This window comes from Lethenteron reissneri, chromosome 54 (assembly GCF_015708825.2).
Source record: "Lethenteron reissneri isolate LAM-NWPU_2019-01 chromosome 54, ASM1570882v1, whole genome shotgun sequence".
NCBI classification, from domain to species: domain Eukaryota; kingdom Metazoa; phylum Chordata; class Hyperoartia; order Petromyzontiformes; family Petromyzontidae; genus Lethenteron; species Lethenteron reissneri.
Window position 1 is genome coordinate 3,003,942 of NC_083832.1, and position 22,648 is coordinate 3,026,589.

General features: G+C 48.9%; 2 protein-coding genes across 5 annotated transcripts in view; one reads left to right on the forward strand and one right to left on the reverse strand.

Moving 5' to 3' along the window:
* LOC133356503 (ubiquitin-like modifier-activating enzyme 1) overlaps positions 1-7,867 on the forward strand; it is a 32,159-nt gene extending 24,292 nt beyond the window's left edge. The window contains exons 18-25 of one of the 3 annotated variants that reach the window (XM_061574046.1): positions 1,209-1,262; positions 1,675-1,780; positions 2,419-2,510; positions 3,138-3,224; positions 3,635-3,826; positions 4,528-4,617; positions 6,389-6,474; positions 6,945-7,867. In XM_061574046.1, the coding sequence (XP_061430030.1) occupies positions 1,209-1,262; positions 1,675-1,780; positions 2,419-2,510; positions 3,138-3,224; positions 3,635-3,826; positions 4,528-4,617; positions 6,389-6,474; positions 6,945-7,074 (837 nt within the window). In that variant the 3' untranslated portion in view covers positions 7,075-7,867. Of the gene's footprint in view, positions 1-1,208; positions 1,263-1,674; positions 1,781-2,418; positions 2,511-3,137; positions 3,225-3,634; positions 3,827-4,527; positions 6,475-6,944 lie in introns of all 3 variants that reach the window. The other 2 variants (XM_061574047.1, XR_009756855.1) reach the window with 2 other exon arrangements.
* A 1,081-nt stretch (positions 7,868-8,948) lies between these two features.
* The window catches only part of DNAJC16 (DnaJ heat shock protein family (Hsp40) member C16), a 32,698-nt gene continuing 18,998 nt past the window's right edge, over positions 8,949-22,648 (reverse strand). Inside the window, exons 9-18 of one of the 2 annotated variants that reach the window (XR_009756856.1) lie at positions 22,094-22,224; positions 20,998-21,160; positions 20,151-20,336; positions 18,903-18,979; positions 17,504-17,584; positions 16,308-16,391; positions 15,271-15,429; positions 14,254-14,522; positions 12,481-12,731; positions 8,949-9,862 (exon numbers count right to left, since the gene is read on the reverse strand). Coding sequence is in view for 1 of the 2 variants with exons in the window: in XM_061574048.1 (XP_061430032.1) it covers positions 12,535-12,731; positions 14,254-14,522; positions 15,271-15,429; positions 16,308-16,391; positions 17,504-17,584; positions 18,903-18,979; positions 20,151-20,336; positions 20,998-21,160; positions 22,094-22,224 (1,347 nt within the window). In the remaining variant the exon portion in view is untranslated. Of the gene's footprint in view, positions 12,732-14,253; positions 14,523-15,270; positions 15,430-16,307; positions 16,392-17,503; positions 17,585-18,902; positions 18,980-20,150; positions 20,337-20,997; positions 21,161-22,093; positions 22,225-22,648 lie in introns of both variants that reach the window. The other variant, XM_061574048.1, reaches the window with a different exon arrangement.

A 22,648-nucleotide genomic window follows, 5' to 3' on the forward strand; every position in this document is an offset into this window, starting at 1 on the left:
CTGTTTTATTCTGGTTGTGCTTATAATATCATAGAATTACGTTGTCTAGGTGGATTTTAGTTTCTAAAACTAAAATAAAATGGGGTTTATACATACTCTTTGGTTCTTTCGGTAAAGTCACGTGGGTATAAAAATAAAATAAATCACGACGTTTCGGGCGCAACACAAGCGTCCGTCATCCCACCTGATGACGGACGCTTGTGTTGCGCCCGAAACGTTGTGATTTATTTTATTTTATACCTACGTGATTTTTTTTGGTAATTGTCTGTGGCAGAAAGGAAACTGGCAGCTAGCAAGGAAAGAGATGTAGAGGGAGACACAGACCATCATCCTCTTGTAGAGCAACAACTGCAATTTCATATCGACGTGGTTAATGAGCCAGATTATTGCGTCAGGAGTAGCGGCAGAGGGCATCGCTGTAGCGACGCCCTCTTCGTGTTTGCGAATCGGGCATTGAGTCGTTATAAGTCCCATGAACAAAGACCGAGATGGATTGATATTTTAAATAATGCCATTGATCACAAGGGCCCATGTGTGACTGAAGTAACATAGTAGTGTATCTGTCATTTTCTCTAAATGTTCAGAAATCTGACCTTTTCACCTATCCGCCTATACCCCAGTCTCCAGTCAGTCGGATATGGGACAATGTGCCATGTGTGTAATTTACTTGTGTGTGCGTGTGCGTGTGTGCATGTGTGCGTGTGTGGCAACAACGACAACTGCCATTCGCCACTAAGTGGCGGTGACGTCACCACGACGCTTGTGCCAGGCCATGTGCACCTTGAGGCCACGTGAAGTGTCGAACGCCCGCTGGCAGGAGGTCACGGGGCAGACCCAGGTGCCACGGGTCGACTGATTGAGATGACTGACAATGGCGGTTGTTGTGCATAGTGGCACAGTGGTAGAGCAGCGGATAGCATGCTGCGCCACGAACCCACCGATCTGAGTTTAATTCACCCTGATGGCCAACACCAGTGACGATTATCTGAACCGGTCCTGGGCCTCCATTAGTTCGACTCAACCTCAAATGAGTATAGCTGATGCAGTGTCTAAACATTGGCACTGGGGAGACAAAGGTTTGGTGGGCTGTAATATTGCCCACCCACTTGCTCGTGTGCCGTGCCGGCCTTCATATAAGTGCGACTCGCTAACAGCAGTTGCCCCAACAGGCTGTTAAAAACTATACCAGGGCCTCTTTGTCTTTGCAGCAAACCTCTTCCAGCGTACGCAGCCCCAAGTGTCTGGTGTTCAGCAACACAAATGTGAGTCCTCCAAGCGACCCGACAAACAGCAGACGCTCGAGCACTCGAGAACTCCTTGCTTGCAGACTCCCCTTGCTAAGTGTGGTTGATCATAAGACCGTGGTTTAGCAGTTACAATTATCGAATCCTAAATTATTGAGGGTGTATTGGGACTACGAATGTGGCACTCCTAGTTTTGACTTCCATTCACGGCTCGCGTCAGCGGCGAGTTATATCTGAAACCTGCACTGGGCCTCGCCCAGGTAGACTCAGCCTTTAGATTGAGTACCTTGTGCAGTGTGTAAATGTCGGCACCGAAGAGGCAGAGGCGACCATCGTGCGCGCCGTGCCGTCACTCCGCGGTGCTCGCTAGCAGCACTTGCCCCAATGGTCAGGGCGATACCGGGGCATCGTTGTCTCTGTATAAACACAGGCCCTGCACGTGGACTACGTGGCGGCAGCAGTGAAGCTTTACGCTCGTGTGTACGGGTTTCCGGTGCCGACGGACCGGGCCTCTGTGGAGCGGGTTCTGCGGGAGGGTAAGAGTGCACCAGCATATAGAGCAGTGTTCTTCACTAATTTTCAAAGGGGTGGGGAGGCCACTTCCGCCGATGAGACATCATCAGTGGGAGGGCCGCCACGCATTTCAAACCATTGCGGTTTGACAGCAGCACTATGATGATGATGTTGATGGGGGGTGTTTCCACATTTTGTACATTGTCAGGGAGTGGGGGCACACGTCAGGGGCCACACGTCAGGGGCCACACTAAAGGCCACCAGGGGCTGCCAGTGGCCCGCGGGCCTTGCAATGAACAACACCGATATAGACACTCGCGATTACCGGTACGCTTCTCTAACTTTTTTCCACTGCACAACCGAGCCATGCCGGGGCCGTGCCAAGCCAGCCGAGCACCGATCAGGAGGTCGATAAGTTTGCTTTTTTCCACTGAAACAAACCGAACTAGTCCTCCGACATCGGACGCAATGAACCGATATGCTCCCCACTGTCTATTCTCAATGCCTTCGCCAACCCGAACGAAACCGGCTCGGCAAAGCACGGTCAAACCAGTCCCATGCGGCGTGTGGGGAGGCGATCGTCCAGCGGCAAATATTAAAAGGGCGTGATACGTTGTACTGTACACACGTGCGTGATGGTGACGGCTTGCTGACCCAACAGATGGATCGGCGTCAGAGGAGGGGCTTGGTGCTGAGTTGCCAACCCATGAATCTCTGGGACAGCTCGGCATTCAACCACTCGTGTTTGACAAGGTGACTCCCTCTGGTGGTGTCAGCACTTAAGCATTTTACAATTCACATCACGACTCCATACTAATAACCCAACACCCGATTCACAAATCCGAAGGAGGCAACCCACCAATAACACTCCGCTATTGCTGATATAATTATCTACTCAGCCACCCGTACTCTTGGGTGTGCTCCTGTCCTGGGGGTGCTACGAGGTTGTTAGTCTCGGCCACCGGTCATCGACCCTGCAAGTGACATATTCCTGCTGAAGGCCACTGACTTCTCTTAGCAGTCCAAGTGAACTGGAAGAAAAAATTATATAATTTTATCGGTACCGAGGCTCCCGCAAGGCCATATGGCACAGTTTGGCGCCAGCTATCATAGAGTGCAGTTGTGTCACTAAAATTCTCTGCGGTGAGTGCAATGTCTTTTAAAAACAACGGCGTGATGCCTCTCTAAATAGAATTAACGCTGAAGCGCTTGCCCGTTCCGAAATTCAGCGATGAACACCGACTCTGCAGCTGCAACTGGAAAGGGTTAACTTGCAATGGAATAGATGAATGGACATGTGCAAAATCGTGCAAAAATCGTGGCGGAACGAAATCAGACAAGCGGTGTTTGCACCATTTTCTCGCCGCTCTGTGTTTCTAGGATGATGATGATCACATGAACTTCATTGTTGCTGCTTCCAACCTAAGAGCCGAGACATATGGAATCTCCCCAGCGGACAAACACAAGGTGTGGTTTCACATCCATCACTCGCAGGGGATCTCCGAGGAACTCTTGGTTGGGGGGAGGTTAACTCAACCCATCATCCCTCTGGGGTCAATAAAACGAGTATCACTTTGTATGTATGTTAAACTTACGTAGCCAACGGTGCTAATTGGAGGTGCGGGGGAAGGAAAACAAACAATAACAAAAAGCAGTTCTTGAATGAGTTATCAATTTAGATTGAAAAGTGCATAGCTCCAATGGCTCCCTAATACCGAAAGGAAGAGCGTTCCAGACGGCCGCAGAAGCGCATCTGAAAGCTCGCGATGCGCTGACCGTCGTCATTGTTCGATGGCCAGCCCGAAAGAAGCCGTCACTGCTGCCGCAAGGATGACTGGAGTTCGTGCGACGGTTTTGTGTTCTGTGCTCGCGCGCAGAGCAAGAAGATCGTCGGCAACATCATCCCCGCCATTGCCACGTGCACGGCGGCCGTGGCGGGGCTGGTATGCCTGCAGCTGTACGCGGTGGCGCAGGAGCGCGGGAACAAAAGAGATTTCCACAACGCGTTCGTTGACCTGGGGAGGTGCAAGTTCTCGATGGTCAATCCTGCAGGACCCACCGCTCACCAGGTGTCTCATCAGCGTTTTCTTCTTTCTTGTCGTACGGCTGATGTAGATGACTTTTTTTTGGTTAGCAGGTAAGGGCCACTGAGCCATATAGCTCTTTTTCAGAAGCAACCTGGCCACAAATGATAGCTCAGCGAAGTTGCTTATAACGTGGAAATTTATTGTAGCCAAAAAGTCAAAAACGCATGTTTCTAAACATGGAGGGAAAAACTGAACCCAGAGAAAACATAACCACGAGGAGAACACGAAACTCCAAATATACAGCAGGCGTCAGAGTCGGGATCAAACTCACGACCTGTATACCAAGCGAGGTAGTTAACATCTCGTTACCATAGCTGTTGCAGAGCAGAGCAACAGCTACAATTTTACATTCAGGTGGTCAAGCCAAATAACCGTGGGATGGATGATGTCAGCCTTCTCGTGGCCCATCCTGTTACGTGAACAAAGCATACAACGAAGTTCACAATGCCCTGTACGTAGACGACCGTGCTAATCGGAGGTGCGTGTGTTCCTGTCTGCCCCTCGGTGCAATTCCACGCGAATATCTCTCAACGATTCGTTTCAAACACCTCGACTTTTATTTCCTTTACTTAGGCCGTGTCCGTTTTCCTAATCCATCTGTTGTAGCAGGGTTAATATTCGTCAATTGAAAACCTCGTTTTTTTGCACCCTTGGTACGTTTCCTTGTGCTCGGTGTGCCACAGTATCTCAATAAAGAGTGGAATGTGTGGGATCGGATCGAGGTGGATGGGCGACAGGACATGACCCTACAGCAGTTCCTGGATCACATGAAGGTGAGATGGCGACACAAAAGAATGAGGCCAGCGGTGGCCAACCGGCATCTCCCGAGCCGCACGCGGCTCTTTAGTCCACCGCATCATGTGGCTCTATCGAAGGGGTATAACGTAGAGCGTACTCCTATGACAGTAGCAAAGAATAATGAATGTCTCCCGTGCTGTGCCGAAAACTGTCTATACATATACATACATGGCTCTTTGCAGATCTCACGGGGTTGGCTACCCCTGCTGAACTAGGGCGCTTATATAAAAATTAATGTTGAGTGACAATTGCGATCAATTCTTGGTGGGGGGAGGGGGTGCTTTTTGTTAACGGGGTATTTGTTTAAAAGAGCGCACACACACGGCTGTCGAGATCAGTGGCGTGGGCGTGATTGGCGTGTGGGCCCCGGGTTCACAGAATGAAATAGGGCCTTCTGTCCCAATTTCCCTTCCTCTTCGAAGCTCAGAGCCTGGGCCCTTTCGCCGGCCCTTGGGCCTCGGTGCAGTTATTTTCTTTTAAACACAAGTTTGCTGAGCACAGGTCCAAAGGTTTAAAATGCCAAGCAGACAGCAACAAACTGCACTGTCAAAGCTGCAATAGATAAAGAGCGGAACGCATGTTTGAAATGAGCGAGATTATTACGAGAGCTTGTCCGACCTGCTGTGTGGTGGATGAGTGAGTGGGTGAGTGAACCTGTTGTTCTGACCCGCATCGTGGTGTTGGTTACAACACCACATGACATGAAACGGTCTGTCTGGCAGACCGAGTCTTCAACATGGGTGATGGAGGAGGAATCGACGAGTGAAAGTTCACAGGAACAGTAACCATGGTCGTAGTAGTAGCGATAGAAGAGTGATAATGAGACGACTTACCGCCGGTGAGCGTATGACTGGAGTCAATCAGTAAGTGCTGGATCATCATTCAACTGGATTATTTTACGTTAAATTATATCAGGTGCGGTGAGGTAGGAATTGGGTCCTCCATCCCAGATATGAGAGCAGTTTTCTAACTTTGGCCGATTTGTGCTTTGTATAGTGGTATTAATTATTCAGAGTTAAAGGAGACTTTGGCAGACAAGAAAGCCAAAAGTTTATTCGATGCTGCCTTAGCCAGATTAGTAACACAGCCATTCCATGACAGGTGACATGAGATTGTTGCGCCAAATAGATTAATGACTTTACTATTATGGCTAAAAATATAATTGTTACATATGATGGGAGGTAACCGTGGAATTGGCAGTCTTACGTGATATTATCATTGTTGTACTGCCTGCATGCTCAACACCTATGCCACTGGTTCAGGCTCAAGTCAAAATCTGTCCGGAGTTTATCATGCTTAAACAAATGGTTACTGGCAAACATTGGCACAGAGAGGTACACACACTGTACTGGCGGTCTGCTCTCTCACATTCCTCACCTCCCAGCATGAGAGAAACTAATGCTAAACCGAACTATTTTTTATTTTACCAGGTAAGGCCTACTGAGCTATATAGCTCTTTTTCAGAAATGTATAGCAGCCAAATACTCGATAAAAGCATGTTCCTAAATGTGGAAGGGAAAACCGGAGGACCCGGTGAAAAATCCACATGACCACGGGGAGAGAGAGACACGCAAACTCCAAGTATACAGCAGCCGTTAGGGTCGGGATCGAACCCACGGCCTCCTGTATACCAGGCGAGGGAGTTAACATCTCTTAGCCACCGGGGCGCCCCCAAAGTTCTAGTTCACCGGTCTGTCGAGTGCGCAAAACCACCTCAGTAATCTGACTTTGAATGTCCCCTGACAGGCGGAGCACGAGTTGGTGGTGACAATTATACTCTGCTCTGGACAGTTGCTTTACCCGCCGTTGAACGATGATGACCTCTCAAAACCGTACGTATAATAATAGCCTGTTTTTTCGTAACGCAAATTTGATATACAACGCGATGAATGTTTTAGGGAACACATTGTTTGTAATTAGGGATGCGAATAGTATAAACGCGATTGAGTAAATGGAACTACGTCACGCGAGTAGGAATAAGCGGCCATACGGCTGCCTCGGTGTAGCGACCCACACGCCTCAGTCTTTGTTCGGCCTTTCATACGCATTTCACGTGTTATCGTGGACTGTGCTTTACCCTGCATGTCGCAGTGTTCTTCAGGAACGCAACCACCGCGTTATAGAACACTGTGGTAATAATAATGAGTTGCCTCTGATGGAGCCACCCTCCTTCAGGCTTGCGGCATCTTGAAGCGCTCTACACGGGATTAGCGACTCGCATCAACCTCCCGTCTCAAGACATTTGAAAGTTGGATCGTGGTGCCACGCGTGCGTTGTTGCTGAAGCATGTGTTTGTTTTTAGCAGGCTTTCTCAAATGCTGCCAATGCCGGCCGTGCCCGGTGCGAGATACTTGGAGCTCGTGGTGGCTTGTCACGGCATCGACAGTGAACAGGAACTAGACGTGCCACGCATCAAATACATCTTAGCCTGAGTTCATCAGGTGCGCAGGAGTTGCAGCAAACGGACAGCACCACTGTGTGCTTGTGTACAGCGAATGAATGATAGCGTCGATCGTGGTGAGGCTGCCAGGCCTGATACTGCACTAAAACAGATTAAAAGCACTCAAAATTTATTTTGCTGTAAATTTAACGAAATGTAAAATTGTGCACTTTTGTTATAATTCAAACATAAAAATGTGGGGTGCATTACAACAAACATCGCCGCCAAAGGTTTAATGTTTGCGAAGTACAACACGAGGACAGGTAGTCCTCTACTTATGATCGAGATGCGTTACGACGACCCCATCGTAAGTCAAAATATCGTAAGTCGAAGATGGCCTAGCCTACCCAGGAGTCTTAAAGAATGGTGATAATTTATCAACAGAGCAATTTACAGTACTGTACTGTATAAACTATATACTGTATGTATTTATTCATTACAATATTGTATTGCACAGTAAAATGTTAAGTAAAAAAAACAAGGTATATTCTTAGCCTACCTATATGAACTGCAACTTAATAGAAAGTTTTTTCAGGAAACAATCCTATCTGCGATAAAAACGTTTCACATGCATTGAACGTATCGTATCGTGGTAACCCTAAAATGAAATCGCTAAAGCTACGTATCATACATGCATTGAACGTACAGTATCGTACCTCGTACGTTGCTGTTTGCCTGCCACGCGAAATTTAAAATATTTTACAATTTTGTCATCGCTATCGCCATCGTAAGATCAAAATATCGTAAGTCGGACCATCGTAACTCGGGGACTATCTGTACATCGATTATACCATAATAAATATTAAAATACATAATGGTGTATTTTACTGCAGCGTTCACTTCAAGTTTTCACCATCCGACACTCGCCAACAGCGTGTGGTCCTTTTAAACAAATGCCGCTGCGTTTCCGCAAAACCCGCCTGGCGCAGTGCAGCAGCAGCACTTGATGGGAGCCAAGTTCACTGCGAGTGATCCCTGCACTTGTGCGGGGGGGGGGGGGGTGCACTTCCATGAATAAGTGATTCACCCTGCAGAGTCGTCAAGCACAGCAAGAGAGGGCTGACAGACCCCAGGTGCCGTTCGAGAGGAACCACCTTAAACAGACTGTTGGGGCAAGTGCTGTTAGCGGGCACCTATTTCATGTACGTAGAAGTTCTTGTAGCCTAGCGGACCGCCAGAAGTCCACGGACCACAGATTGGGAACCGTTGGTGTAGGCCAGTGTTGATAATTGTTTTTTTACCCTTTTATCTGGCAACAAAACTGACACCTTTTTTTACAAGGAGTCATGTTTGCATTGACCACAATACCTGCGGTCGGAATGCAAACAAAATAACATCAAAAAAGATAAAAGGGTAAAAAACCAATTATCATTTTGCTACTGGCAAAGGAGGTTCCAATGGTGTAGGCCAGTGTTCTTCATCTGTAAGGACTACGGGCCACTCGTGGCCTTTCGTACGGCTTCTGATGTGCCCCCCCCATTCCCAACAATACACAAATGTGAAAACACCCCCAATCATCAACCTGTCAAACCCCAATGCTTTAAAATGTGTGGCGGCCCTCACACTGATGATGTCTTATCGGCGAGAGGCGTACAGCTGAAAATTAATGAAGATGAAAACGGTGTAGACAAGTGAGTGGTTGACCGACATGCCTTGAATGCCGTGAATACACCGTAACATCGCCATCTACTGGCAGCCGAATGTGTAAATACCGTACCCTGCACAGGGATAGCTGCCGCTGAGGGCCCCCCCCCCTGGCTAGACACTGTAGCAGGGCATTGCGATGGTTGAGATGAGGCGTACTAAATCTAACATACTTTACAAAGAAGCACTAAGCAAAATAGACAACGGTGGTTTCATTAAAGCTTAAAAAAAACCGCAACACTTTATTTACAGACAGCGATTTCATTACGGATGACACACGGTTTTTGGATCGACTCTTTTCCACAATGTAAAATATACGATGTTAAATCACAGCAAACTTTGTTAGCAGACGAAACATCTACACCATGCACGAGGGATGAGTTGGACTGGAGGCTTCAAGGACGATCGTGCATGGTGCTGCCAAGCGGTGTTACTGGGGCAGTAGCTATTCCAGCGTAACTACCATTTGTGTTAAAAACATATACAGTAAACCTTGGATTGCGAGTAACTTGGTCTGCGAGTGTTTTGCAAGACAAGCAATTTTTTAAATAAATATTAATTTGATAAACGAGCGAGGTCTTGCAATACGAGTAGTACGTGTATACGTTGTCTACCGAGCATCACGTGATCACAACTGATATACGAGTGCTTTGGATTTCAAACACGTTTCCAGAACGAATTATGCTCGCAATCCAAGGTTTTACTGTATATATGTTGGATGCTTGAGATGAATTGACTGTAAAAGGGTGTTAGGGCGGCAGCAGCAGTAGGTTAATAACGGGCTGTCGAGTTATGTTGTTAGATGTACCAGCTGAAAGTCACACGCACGCAGCAGTGAGGCAGCATCACACGTTGTCGTGCGGACTCTCCACCAAGACTAAAACTGATCTCAGCCGGAGTCACCTTAGGTAAAGGTGCAGCCCTGCAATCGCGTACTTGCGCTACTGCTGGCGGGAAGGGCCTCCAACAATTGTCAATGCTCACGCGACGTACCGATTAACTGTGGTTGATCAGTTTTACACTGCCGCTTGGAAAGAAACTTGCCCCGTTGTTTGCAGCTGCCGCGTCGCGAAATCGAACCAGCGACCTCTGGATCGCCTCCGTGTGCGAACCATGACACCACAACGGCAGCATGCCTGGGGGGATAGGGGGGGGGGTTACCTCGCCACCGCACGAATGTCAAATTATCAGAATTTTGCCGTTAAAAGCAACCATACAATTACTGCTTGGATCTAATGGCCACGCTAAGTTAGCCACGGGTGCATGGTGTAGACTGACACTCAACCACGTTTAAGTTATTTACGTTCAATAAATACCATTTTTACCCATATACATTTATATTTTTCCATGTAAACATGAACACACACGGACACGTGACAACCTTCAAAGTGGATCGCAGGAGGACAGCGGTCAATTGTATCTGCAGAACGGCAATGGGAAGACTTGCGCCTGCCATTAACGAGGCAGGAACCACTGCAGCTACTTTTCTACGATGCTTTGTGCCCGTTCAATGTTTCCATGCTAACTGACCATATACCAACATCATTTTTTTACATCCAATTTGTATTTGCACACAATAATGCTCCACTAACAGGCTGCAGCTGGTGCAAGAACCATGACACAACACCACACCTGCCTAGTTCTCCATTGGCTGCCTAATAAGCCACGAACAAAGTAAACAATTCTGTATCTCATCATTCGACCTCCTTTGCCAGTACCAAAATATAATAGGGGTTTTCCCCTTTTTTCTGGCAACAAAACTGAAACCTTTTTACAAGGATTCATGTCTGCATTAACCACAATACTTGCAGTCAAAATGCAAACAAAAACACACTATGATAATATATGCATTGTCCTTGAAACTGATTGGTCCACACCAAGGGACGGCTTTCTTTTGAGCCTCGACCCAATTGGTGCTCGAGCCGTCCCTTGGTGTGGACCAATCAGTTTCAAGGACAATGCATATATTATCAGTGTGTTTTTTGTATGCATTTTGACTGCAAGTATTGTGGTTAATGCAGACATGAATCCTTGTATAAAGGTTTCAGTTTTGTTGCCAGAAAAAAACCTATTACACAATTCTGCTTCTCACCTACCGAGCCCTTCGCGACGTTAGCCCTGCATACCTCACTGATCTACTAACCCCACAAGCTCCTCCGTGGAATCCGAGATCCTCCGATTCTGGTGTTTGTTCCTCTTATCCTTTAAAGAGGCCTAAAAGAGGCAACTACCCTGGTTGTAAGTCTAAACTAAAGACGCAACTTGTTCTCTCTAACTTTCAATACAATTTGTAGTCCACCGCCACTCTGTGATTTTTTCACTTCATATCCTTGACCTCTACATTTATTCTCGTAATCTACTGTGCAAGGGTAGTAGACTTTGTCAATACATTTCTGTCTTTAGCCATTGCCACGACTGCTCTTATAATTTCCCCAAAAATTTGACTTAAAAAAGGGCATTCCATCGATAAAATGACTATGGATTAGAACACGTTCCTTCGGAGTGGGCAGGTAGGAACTTGGTTGGACAGCGCATTCGTGCGATCCGTGTCATGCGGCGCGTCACGTGGTGCCGAGCCCGCCCGAAGCGCTCTATGAATTACGAATCGAGGGTGTGGCTATGCATGACAGACAAATAATCCCTGGTGGGCAGTGTGGAACTGTTGCTCCTACCTGTAAAATTGTTCCCCTCTATCTTGCACCATTTGTAAGGAAGACAAGATAAGCTGTTGAGTCGCCACTATTTGAACAGCCACAGGTGACAAGACATGACATCGATTTCCCATTACAATGGACCGATGACAAACGTTTTGTCACTTGCTAGCGCAGCCCTCGCAGTAACTGGCTTGCCGAGTGATGGCGCCTTTGGAATTGTCGCCGTGATTTTTTGAACGCAGATGCTCCGCAAGCCACGCCAGGCCCACGGCGCTGGTGAAGCGCCTCGGTGAAGGTGTCCCTTGGGAGCGTGGCTGCATCCCAACGAGCCCCTATAATCGCGACAAACTTTGGCGTTCGTCTACTCCTGCATCGTGGCGAGATGTGCAAGTGGGACAGAGGAACGTCACTGACGCACATTACAATCGCGTTTCAAGCCCAGAAAATGACTGCGGCCTGGATACTTCCTCTGTGTACGTCACATTCCTCTGTCCTGTCGTACACCCCCCCTCCCCCCCCATATCTACCCAGTGGCAGACAAACACCAAGTTTTGTCACGGGCACTCAACTGCTCCGTCATCTCCGTTTAACCTCGTCAACCACACGTCATAACCTTCCACATTTGTCCGCTCTGCCAGTCCTGGACCGAGCTTTCCCCTTCCCTTTCCCTCTCTCCCCCACACCCGTCTCCTCTCTTATTATTCATATTATTGCTCATATTATTGCCCATCCCTCTAACTTCTTACAGCCTCTGTTGTTTTTGAAAAAAATGTTTGGATGAATCAAAATTTTTGCGGGCATTCCCTATTTATATATGACTGAGAGTAGTAAATCCCTCTGCAGGAAAATCGTGAGACTCAAAAACTTCCTTATGATGACCGAGTGTGCTTCTTTCTACAAAATAAATACGCACCGCCGTTTCCGTGGAGCATCTGGAGATGCGATGGCATGTATGTATGTTGAACTTCTTTCGCACTGTATGTACCCAACCGTTGATAATATGGACGTTAAATAAACCCACACCGCATTGTGTAACGGTACTGTTAAAAAAAATATGGGAGGCAATCACCATGACGAAAATGTCTGCCAAAAACATTCACCTGGTGATGTTAGAATGGAAAGACAAGAACGTTCGTTTGAAGTGTACTTCAAAACTACATGCCGGGCCAATTGGACACGTAGTATCTGGGCAAGGTTCCTTCAAAGAGACGCTCCATCCACGTGTCCAGTCCGGTCAGTGCCCACTCCGGCCGGAACAAGCTGCCTGCGGAGATGCCTGCCGACTGCTGACGAGCAGATTTCTCGTTTCCGGGTTCAGACGACGATGTGGAAGAGGAGCGACGACGTTCATCTGCGGACACAGGCGGCGGTGTTGATTTTCCGCTGGTAAAACGTGTAACGCACACGCGCGCGCACGCGTGCGGCATCAAGCTGAACAACGTCACTTTTCGTCAGAGTGCTTTGGGAAGTGCCCTCTGCAATCACTGCGTGCGTGGAACAGAGATCAGAGAGCTGGACGCCAAACTTAAGCGACATGTAAATGAGTTGTTGGTCGATGCAGAAGTCTGGAAGGGAACTTGTTAGGCAAGTTTTGTAGGAAAAAGTGGTTGCGCTTGGTAGGATAGTTCTCTTGCTTCACCAGTTAAGGCCCACTGAGCTATAGAGCTGTTTTTCAGAAGCGACCTGGCCACAGATTATAGCCCAATGAAGTGGCTTATCGTGTGGAAATTTATAGCAGGCAAACACTCTAAACCCATATTGACTCTAAATGTGGAGGTAAAAACTGGAGGACCCAGAGAAAAATCCACGTGACCACGAGGAGAACATGCAAACTCCAAATATCCAGGCGTCAGGGTCGGGACGAACCCACAGCCTCCTGTATACTAGGCGAGGTAGTGGACATCTCGCCACCGTGGCACCCACATGTTACCGTGACAGGCACGAGAGTGGTCTCCAGAAGTCTGGTGACCAAGGGGGAAGTCCTAGGAGAGAGGCAGTCAGTTATGGGCCAGAATAAGTGTGGACTTGAACAGGAGCAGGGAGTCAACAGCATGAATGGATGGGGGAAGGGGGCAACCAAGGAGTTTGAGGTGACCTCCCACTGGGCGAAGGTCGACTGGGGGCTTCGATAGAATGTCGTGTTTGCTGAAGCGTAGAGTGTGTGGAGGGGAGTAGAGTGAGATGAGAGGGGAGAGATAGGAGAGTGTCTGGAGGGGACTAGAGTGAGATGAAAGGGGAGAGACAGGAGAGTGTGTGGAGGGGAGTAGAGTGAGATGAAAGGGGAGCGACAGGAGAGTTGTCTGGAGGGGACTAGAGTGAGATGAAAGGGGAGAGACAGGAGAGTGTGTGGGGGGGAGTAGAGTGAGATGAAAGGGGAGAGGTAGGAGAGTGCGTGGAGTGGAGTGAGATGAGAGGGGAGAGGTAGGAGAGTGCGTGGAGGGGACTAGAGTGAGATGAAAGGGGAGAGACAGGAGAGTGTGTGGAGGGGAGTAGAGTGAGATGAAAGGGGAGAGGTAGGAGAGTGCGTGGAGTGGAGTGAGATGAGAGGGGAGAGGTAGGAGAGTGCGTGGAGGGGAGTAGAGCGAGATGAAAGGGGAAAGACAGGAGAGTGTGTGGAGGGGAGTAGAGTGAGATGAAAGGGGAGAGGTAGGAGAGTGTGTGGAGGGGACTAGAGTGAGATGAAAGGGTAGAGACAGGAGAGTGTCTGGGGGGGAGTAGAGTGAGATGAAAGGGGAGAGGTAGGAGAGTGGACGAAGGAGAGTAGAGACAAGAAGTGAGAGGTAGGCAGAAGTGAGTCCATAGGATATCCTGAAGACTTTGATGTACGTGAAGCAGTGCATTGACCCAAACTCCAATTCACTGGATTAAAATACCTTTCAAAACTTTATTCATGACAGCAAAAGCCATCTTGTCATCGTCCGTGCTGGCCTGCTGCGATATCCTCGACTCCAGGTTGGAGCGCATGATGCAGAAGTACCGGCGGTGCGGATTGATGGCGATCACGCACACGGGCGCGTTCCTCAGCGTGATCTCGGCAGGGTCACACCCTGGCAGGGACTCGCATCCCGCGGCAGAGAGAACCGCGTTCACCCAGTCGGCGTGCTTCTTCAGAGATACAAAGCCAAAGTGCAGGTAGCGGTTGCTAGGGTTGAAACACAAGACACAACGGAAGTAACGGTGAGAATTGCACATTTGCAACCGTTTATATTTTCGCAAGCGTCAATATTTTGCGTCTTCACGTGCGTGCAAAGCAATTTTAATTTAAGACGAGTAGGCATTTGCGACCAATATTACGGTCCACAGTTGATTTTCAGGACGGATCCCCATAAGGAAAATGGTGTGTCGTACAGCTTCAACCATCTGACACGGCCAGTGAATAACGAATTGGCATATTCTGTTTAAGTGACAAACCTTACTAATTGGCTGTGTCGGGTGGTTGTGGGTTTAACGACACATTTATATTTACGTGATTTAACCCCTCAAAAAAGAACCTATATTACCAATGAATAAAGTTGTCACGTGAACAAATGCTGCCAATGTATTACTGTTTCAGCACACCGGTGTGTCGACGAGACATTCACATACATATAAAATTAAGTTTTGTATATACATGCAAACTAGTTACACTAATGTTTGTGGCCCCCATATGCGAAGAGTTAGGAGAATGACGCCTTGATATGGCCTTGTATGGCTTTCAACAGTGGTAGAGTCACGGGTGACTTTTATCTGCGCACTTGCAAACGTACAAGAGCAGGTTATGAACGTTCTAACGGGAATGAGTAAACAAGGCAGAATATGGAAGGACACTCGACTCTTGACAATAACACTGTGTGTGGCGATAGCAGATTGCGTCACCGCTTGGATTTTTGAGGAGCAGTCCCAACACTCACCGGGAAAACGGTTTCATGATGGAGGCGAACACCGAGAGATAGTGATGCGGTGCCATGGCAATCAGTAGCACGGTCATATGACCCGGACGAAGGCCACCCAAGTAGCTCGAGCAAAGGTCGCCCGTCAGCTCCGTTAGTTCCAAGTTCTCTCCGCCTGGCCTGCGCATCAACCGTCGCAGTGAGCGCTTGTGACCAACAGGGGTAACAAAAGTAGCCGAGCATCGTCCCGCAAAAAATGGCACAAGAAGAGCACAGATGTGCACATCGTACCTCAAACTCAAAACTGTACTGAAAAAATCACAACAAAAATCCCGCGCTCAATTGCTTTGAGATGCGATTCAACATCTCTCTGGCGTCCCCCAAAGCAAACACAGAATTCAAGAGATGGCCGGGTGGTTCGGCAGTCCAAGTGCCGAGCTGACGCCGCTAGGATCTTGGGTTCGTATGCAGGTAGGCACCTGTGATTCAACTAAGTTGTCAGTCGTGGTGGAGTTTATTGTCTCGGTCTGGTCACTAAGTACACAACAAAAACACGTTTCTTTCTGCATGTAATTCGATTAAAGGCCAGCTCTCAGAATTCAACAAATATTGGGTTGACTATCATAAAACAAACTTTACTCTCAGTGGCAAAGTGCAAAGTGCTGCCCCCAGCTATGCACATTGAACTTCCTTCGTGAAAGAAGTTCAACATACATGCATTGAAGGGATCTCAGAAACAGCCCTGCGATATCCGCTAATGTGATGGATTGCACGCTGCGATAGGTCCAAGTGGATTTTTCTATCTCATGACACAATCTGGCAATCGTACAATCAGGACATCGTTTTGACTGTTAACATAAGTGGACTTGGGTAGGATGCATCGCTAGAAGGAATGACAGCTGGTGGTCGAGACTAACAAAGGAGTGGCAGCCAAAGGCCAGATCGCGCCCAAGACAAAGCAGCTCTCGTGCAGAAGCTATCTTGACCATTTCATCAAAAGACTGTGATACCTTGAGAAAGCCTTTATCCAGCAGTAAGTTGATCGTGTGGTAACTCACGGTGTTTGCGAGGAGGTTGCCGGCCGTGGTGAACTCTGAGGGCTCTGCCTCCGTTCCCTCTCCCTGCCACTGCTGGGTGTGTCACTGAGATACGCACATAGAAAACACGGCGAACAAATATACACAAAGGCACGTGTACAATCATCCACGCGCGGCCTTTACAGCACAATGGGCAAATGCTGTTGGTGACCACCCATTGTTGTCGGCAGAGTGCACGAAGGGGTCGCGTGGTCAACACCACGTCTGGCCGCCTTCGTCACCCCAGTGCTGATGTTTACACACCACGTCAAGCAAAGTACTAATTTAACGCCGAGTCGACCTAGGGGAGGGCCCAAGAGCGGTTCAGACATTCACCACTGATGGTAACCGTTGCCAGGAATTATACTTAGGTATTTTGAGTTCATAGTGCTAACCACTACTGCTCCATGCAAACACACACGTGAAACATGCATGCGCAAACCTTGAACATGTGGTCTGCTGGTCATGTGACGCATGGGTCGACTCACGTGTGAGAATCACTTGCAACTTAGAGCAAATTACGTACAACTCATATGCCTATGTTGCATTCATGCTGTAGTTCAAAAAGAGGTACAAATGGGACAAACTCCACCGCCCCCCTCCAACCCCTCCCTCAACCCCCTCCATGAAACATTACAAACGGTATGGCAAAAGTAAAACCGGACAAAATCCATTCTTGAACCAAACCGTGACCCCGAATCGTGACCCCAAAACCGTGACCCCAAAATCGTGACCCCGAATCGTGAACCCCAAATCCGTGACCCCGAATCGTGACAAAACATTGAAGCGCTGGAGGAGTGAATCGTTAACAACACTAAAACCAATTGGCGCTTTGTTCTCCGAGCGCACTGGCTCCCGTTGGAGAAATGGGGAATTTCCAGAACTGGCCCAGGAACTCCGGTCAAAGGTCAGTGGTTTACTAGAGCCTGGAGATGCACCTACACATTTCGTTAGAGAGCAGGCGTTTTATGACCCTGAATGTTATGTGAAGCAGTGGAGTGGGGACAGCACTCTTCTGTGAGCATACAGTGACAGCAGCCATGAATGAATCAGGATATTTATTCATACTGGAGGAATCTGATGAGCTATAAAGCTTTTTCACAGATGTCCAGTCAGACTATGCAGTGGCTTCCGTAATAGTATTGACACGATGCATGCCAAATGTGCTTGGCGAGTACCTGAAAGCATTGATGATGAAGGTTCCAAAGAGCACAAAGAGGACAGAGAAGACGAGAGAGAGCACTGGCATGAGCTCCCGCCTGAATTGGGACAAAGCACACACACACACACAACTTTACTTGTGTTGTCTTAGAACTAAACCACAAGGAGACGTCTGCTGGAGGCAACGCGTTTATTGTAACAACTCTTAACACTCTGTTAACACTACTCTGTTAAACACTACTCTGTAACACACTACTCTACAGGAAGGGGTACGGCCCCTTTCACCCGATAGCCTAAGGGAGAGACAGCCTCCCTTCTAGTGTCCTACACATGTCGGGCTACGCTACACGCCAGCTACGCTACACGCCGAGCTCTTGCGACGGCGGATAGCGGAAGACTGGACAGACCCATCCCGGGGTACGCAGGGTGTCCGAGCTACCTCGGCTCCGCTACAACCGGCTCCAACGAGAGCCTCGGTTGAGGGTCCCCGGGTGCTGGTCCAGTCTTCAGGTCTTTAGATGTCTTCAAGCTTGAGTTGGCGAACACTGCCCGGCCCGTCCAGAGGGCTGGCCTTGTATCCCCAGGTGGGGGTCAACCCTCCCCTCATGACCCCCCCTCCAGAACCTTCTAGAAGGTCTTAGAGGGCCTTAAATCTTAAGGGGTCTTATGAAGTGGTGGGGGGACCCCCCCCCCCTCAGCCCCCAGCCCCTGGGGGGTCTGGGGTGTCAACCTCCGGTCACCGGGGGGGGGGGGGGGGGGCGGGGGTTTGACCTTCGGTCAACCCCTACGCACCTCGCTCTCTCTCGGCTGCCCCCTGTCGGCCCGTGAGCAGGTCAGCTACCTACAGCACCTTATGGCGCAACACTTGCAAATGCATTTGACTCGTGCATCCGTGTCTGTTTATACATGAGTACAATAATCGCCCGTATCTAATCAAATTATTACCTTTATATAGCGTCGTTCGTGTAATCGCTGAGGAACCACAGACAAGAGCTGGAAGGCTGCCAGGCGGTGAGACGTCGCCAACAATTGTTTTTCAGTTGTCTATCTATGAAGTTATCAGCCAATTCGGGACAGATCCGCATAAGGAAATGTATAGATTTCAAGCCACAACTGGTGAGCATTTCAAAGGGATGTATGACCTGCAGGCCTGTGGCTGCTGGCAATCTTGCTGTTTGTATAATTTCCACAATTAATGACCTTTATGGTTTATTTTCAGAATTTTATTGTTTTACAAAGCTTGAATGTCAATTAATACTTCCCCCCAAAACATATTTTCGCGAACATTAATTTGACTAACACCAAATTTCTGCTGAAACAAAACTCTTGACTTATGGAATGTAGCTCACTGCCGCAGATGTACCAATAATTATAAAGGAGTATTATTGCGTGTGAAATAAAACAAAAACCACCTACCATCGGATCAGATGCATTTCTGACCAAATGTCCGAGAATATATCTTCAAGTGCACGATACCAACGAACTATTATATTCTGAAAGGCAGCATGTGCACATGAACACAACGATCGTCGGTTAGCCTTACAGAACCATAAAGGACAAGGTGCTGTGGGTTAAGCACCCATTAAGGATTGCACGGCACGCGTGAGTACGTACTGCAACAACACCATGCATGTCCCGCCGACCTTTAACCTCTCTCCAGTGCCGGTGTGATCCCACCGTACAAGGTACACATTTAAAGGCCGAGTTCACCTTCAGGAGACCCTAGGACAGTTTCAGACTCCGCTTGGCCAATGTTGTGGAAGGTAGGGGAATAAAATTTGATGGTTGGGATCATTGAACTAACCACTGCACCATCACTCCTTCAGGACGTACACAAAGATACAGATGGTCCGCCACGTACAGCCAATTACCCTGCAGGGGTTTATCCTTGTGTTTTGACCGCCGTGACTTGTGCAATTATCTGCATGTGTTTAGCGGATAAGAGTTGATACAAATTCCTTCAATTATCTGCAATTTATCCCCCCCACCCAGCACCCCACGAAAATTCTTGGCTCTCCCAGCAGATTCTAAGTTGTGTGATTTTATTTCCCCACCCCGTCCACATAACCAGTTCTGCTGTAGTTAATTTCATATCGTCAGTCATGCTTTGTGATCATTGGTGGGTAGACCGTAGTAACTGTCACGGTTGATGACAACCCTCGAGCATTAGTCAGGGTTAACTAGAATAAAATACAAAATTATGCATTTAAATTTGTTTACACTGATGCATCACACTGGTGCACACATCCAAACAAAACATACATCCACACTCATCAGAACCCACACACAAAAGACAAATATCCCCCCGTATAGACGTTAACAGACTGTTGGGGCAAGTGCTCTTAGAAGGAGCACCTGTGAAGGCTGGCCCTGCACGAGGACTTGGGTGGCCAGCACCATGCCTGGCCGCCTTTGTCTCCCTAGTTGCGATGTTTACACACCGCACCAGGTATTCATTTGGATCGACCTAGGGGAGGACCAGGACCGGTTCAGATAATTGTCACTGGTGTTGGCCGTGATCGGGAATCGAACTCGGGTCACCGGGCTCGTACCGCAGCGCGGTAACCTCTACTACACTACCGCTCCCCACCATAGCCCCAAACCACGCTGACACACACACAGCCTTTCCACAAATACAGCATGAGCAAGGAACACGGCACATACCGGAGTGTTCTCGTCGTGTAGATGTGGCAACGTGGCCAAGTAAGGGAGCTTTTTCATTCCTCTGCCGACGATGTCATCGACGCGTTCCAGCAGGAAGTGCACATCCCATTCCAGGCCCTTCCAGTGGTCGGCCACCAACTCGCAAGCAGCCCTGCCAGATGGACTCTCTCGCCAAACGGCAATTACCTGGCGGCAGGCGAGGCGAGAGAAAGCAGTGCAGAACGTGAAATAAAATTGAACGGCTTAGTAGCCCCGAAGAATGAATTACATCTAGGCACCAGTTTATACTGTTGTGGCTATTTTGTCAATCCACTGCTGGATGGATGAGGGGCCCTAACCCCGTCACGGTGGTGAGTGCGGGTTGGGGACGGCATTTAGCAAAGATGTGAGAGCGTGGTACAGTACAACTAAAATCTGCTGGCAACGTGGCCCCGGTCAAGCTACACGCATGAAACCGTATTCACGAGGATCGATCATTTACGACCTATTCAAATTATTATCGCCAGTTACACTAAATCCGTTACATTTCATCACGGTACAAACAAGACAATATCAGGGCTACTGGGCTGCAGGCCCAATGCTCTGACGTCATTGCACCAAGGCTTCATCAACCCGCACCGAGCTGCGTGGTGAATGACAGTGGCGCTGTAGGAGGGCTTCGTCCACAGCAGTGGATCGACAAAGGATCTGCGCATCATGGTGTTTGAGTATTGGCGTGTTCGCGTGTGTGCGAGCCTGCATGTGTGCGATTGTTCGCCTGTGCGCGTGTTCGGCTGTGCGCGTGTTCGAATGTGCTCGTGTTCGAATGTGCGCGTGTTCGCCTGTGCGCGTGTGCAAGTGTGCGTACGCTGTTCTCCCCGGTTGCGCCCACAGCGTTGGCGAGCGCCCTCGTGAAGTCGGGCTGCGTGTCCCGCGACACGTGGATGAACTGCGCCTTGGCCTGCATGGAGGCTGCATTGAGAAGCCCAGAGATGAGCGCCAAGTCTTCCGACACCAGAACCACGCACGGCCTAGAGGAAAGGGATGCATTCGTTAACTTCCGTCGAGAGAAAACGCACACAGCTGAATTTTAAAATGCTTTCAAGTTCAGGTTGAAAGCGGAATTTCATTTAGCTACGTCTGCCTGTCCGTCTGTAAAAAGGGGGTTACACAATAACTCTCATGAAGACGATCCAATATAATTTAAACTTATAGTGTGAAGTTGCAATAAAAAAACTTAACTAAAAGGATGGATTTGGCGTGCCAGGCCATAGCAGCCAAATGCTCTAAATGCATGTTTCTACATGTGGAGGTAAAAACCAGAGGACCCGGAGAAAAATCCACGCAACAACAAAGAGACATGCAAATTCAAAATATATAAGTGTTAGGGTCGGGATTGAACCCACGACCTCTGGTACATCAGGTGAGGGAGATAACATCTCACCACCGTGGCGCCCTATACATATATATGTAACGTGCCAAACACATTCCTGCGGAGGGAGCTGGTAGGAACGTTGGGTTGCTCGGTCAATGGCCAGGGTCAACGGCGGCGTGGTGTATTCCGCAAATATGCCCGACTGTGAGGGCGGGCACAAGCCGGCGTGAGTAGGTTAAACGTTGAGTTTTTTAAGGGCACCACGGGGTGACCAGCCCCTCCCCACCCAGCCCCACCCCTCCCACCCCCCACCCTCCCCACCCTCCCAATCCAGCCCCTCCCCACCCTCCCCACCCAGCCCCTCCCCACCCTCCCCATCCAGCCCCTCCCCACCCTCCCCAACCAACCCCATCCTCCCCACCCAGCCCCTCCCCACCCTGCCCCTCCCCACCCTGCCCCTCCCCAACCAGGCCCTCCCTGCACGACGGACGGACACAATAATCCCCTGTGGGCTGGTGTAACCAGGAGGTTCCTACCAGTATAAACTTCAACGTGTGTCTGGTCACATCTCCCCGTGTTAGGGAGGCACCTGTTCTGCTGGAAGGCCCCTCGAGCAGGGCACAGCTCCTCAAAGACCTTCTGACTGGTCAGTCGGGGAACCACCAAGAACTTGTTCCTCGAGATGATTTCATCCAGAGCCTCCCTGTTGATGTCTTTCGTCTGAAAAAGGGAAGGTTCAATTCAGGTGCAGTCCTGCAAATGCCTGCTCATGCCACTGCTCAGATCCTCAACTAAAGGGAGCTCTACGGGGTGCTTGGCCTACTCTTTCGCACGTTGGCCAGACATCTCGGAATGTGTGGGAGGACCAACGCTTTACCCCACAAATGACAAAACACCCCACCGTCCTGTCAGAACCAATGGTTTCAAATGTGTGGCGGCCCTCACACTGATGTCTTATCGGTGAAAGTGGCCCCCTTCTAAAAATGTGTGAAGAACACTGGTTTCGAGTATTTGGCTGCTATATATTTCCACATGATAAGCCTCTTCATTGATCTATCATTTGTGGCCAAGTCGCTTCTGAAAAAGAGCTACGTAGCTCAGTGGGCCTTACCTGGTCAAATAAAAATTATTTTTTTAGTTTAAT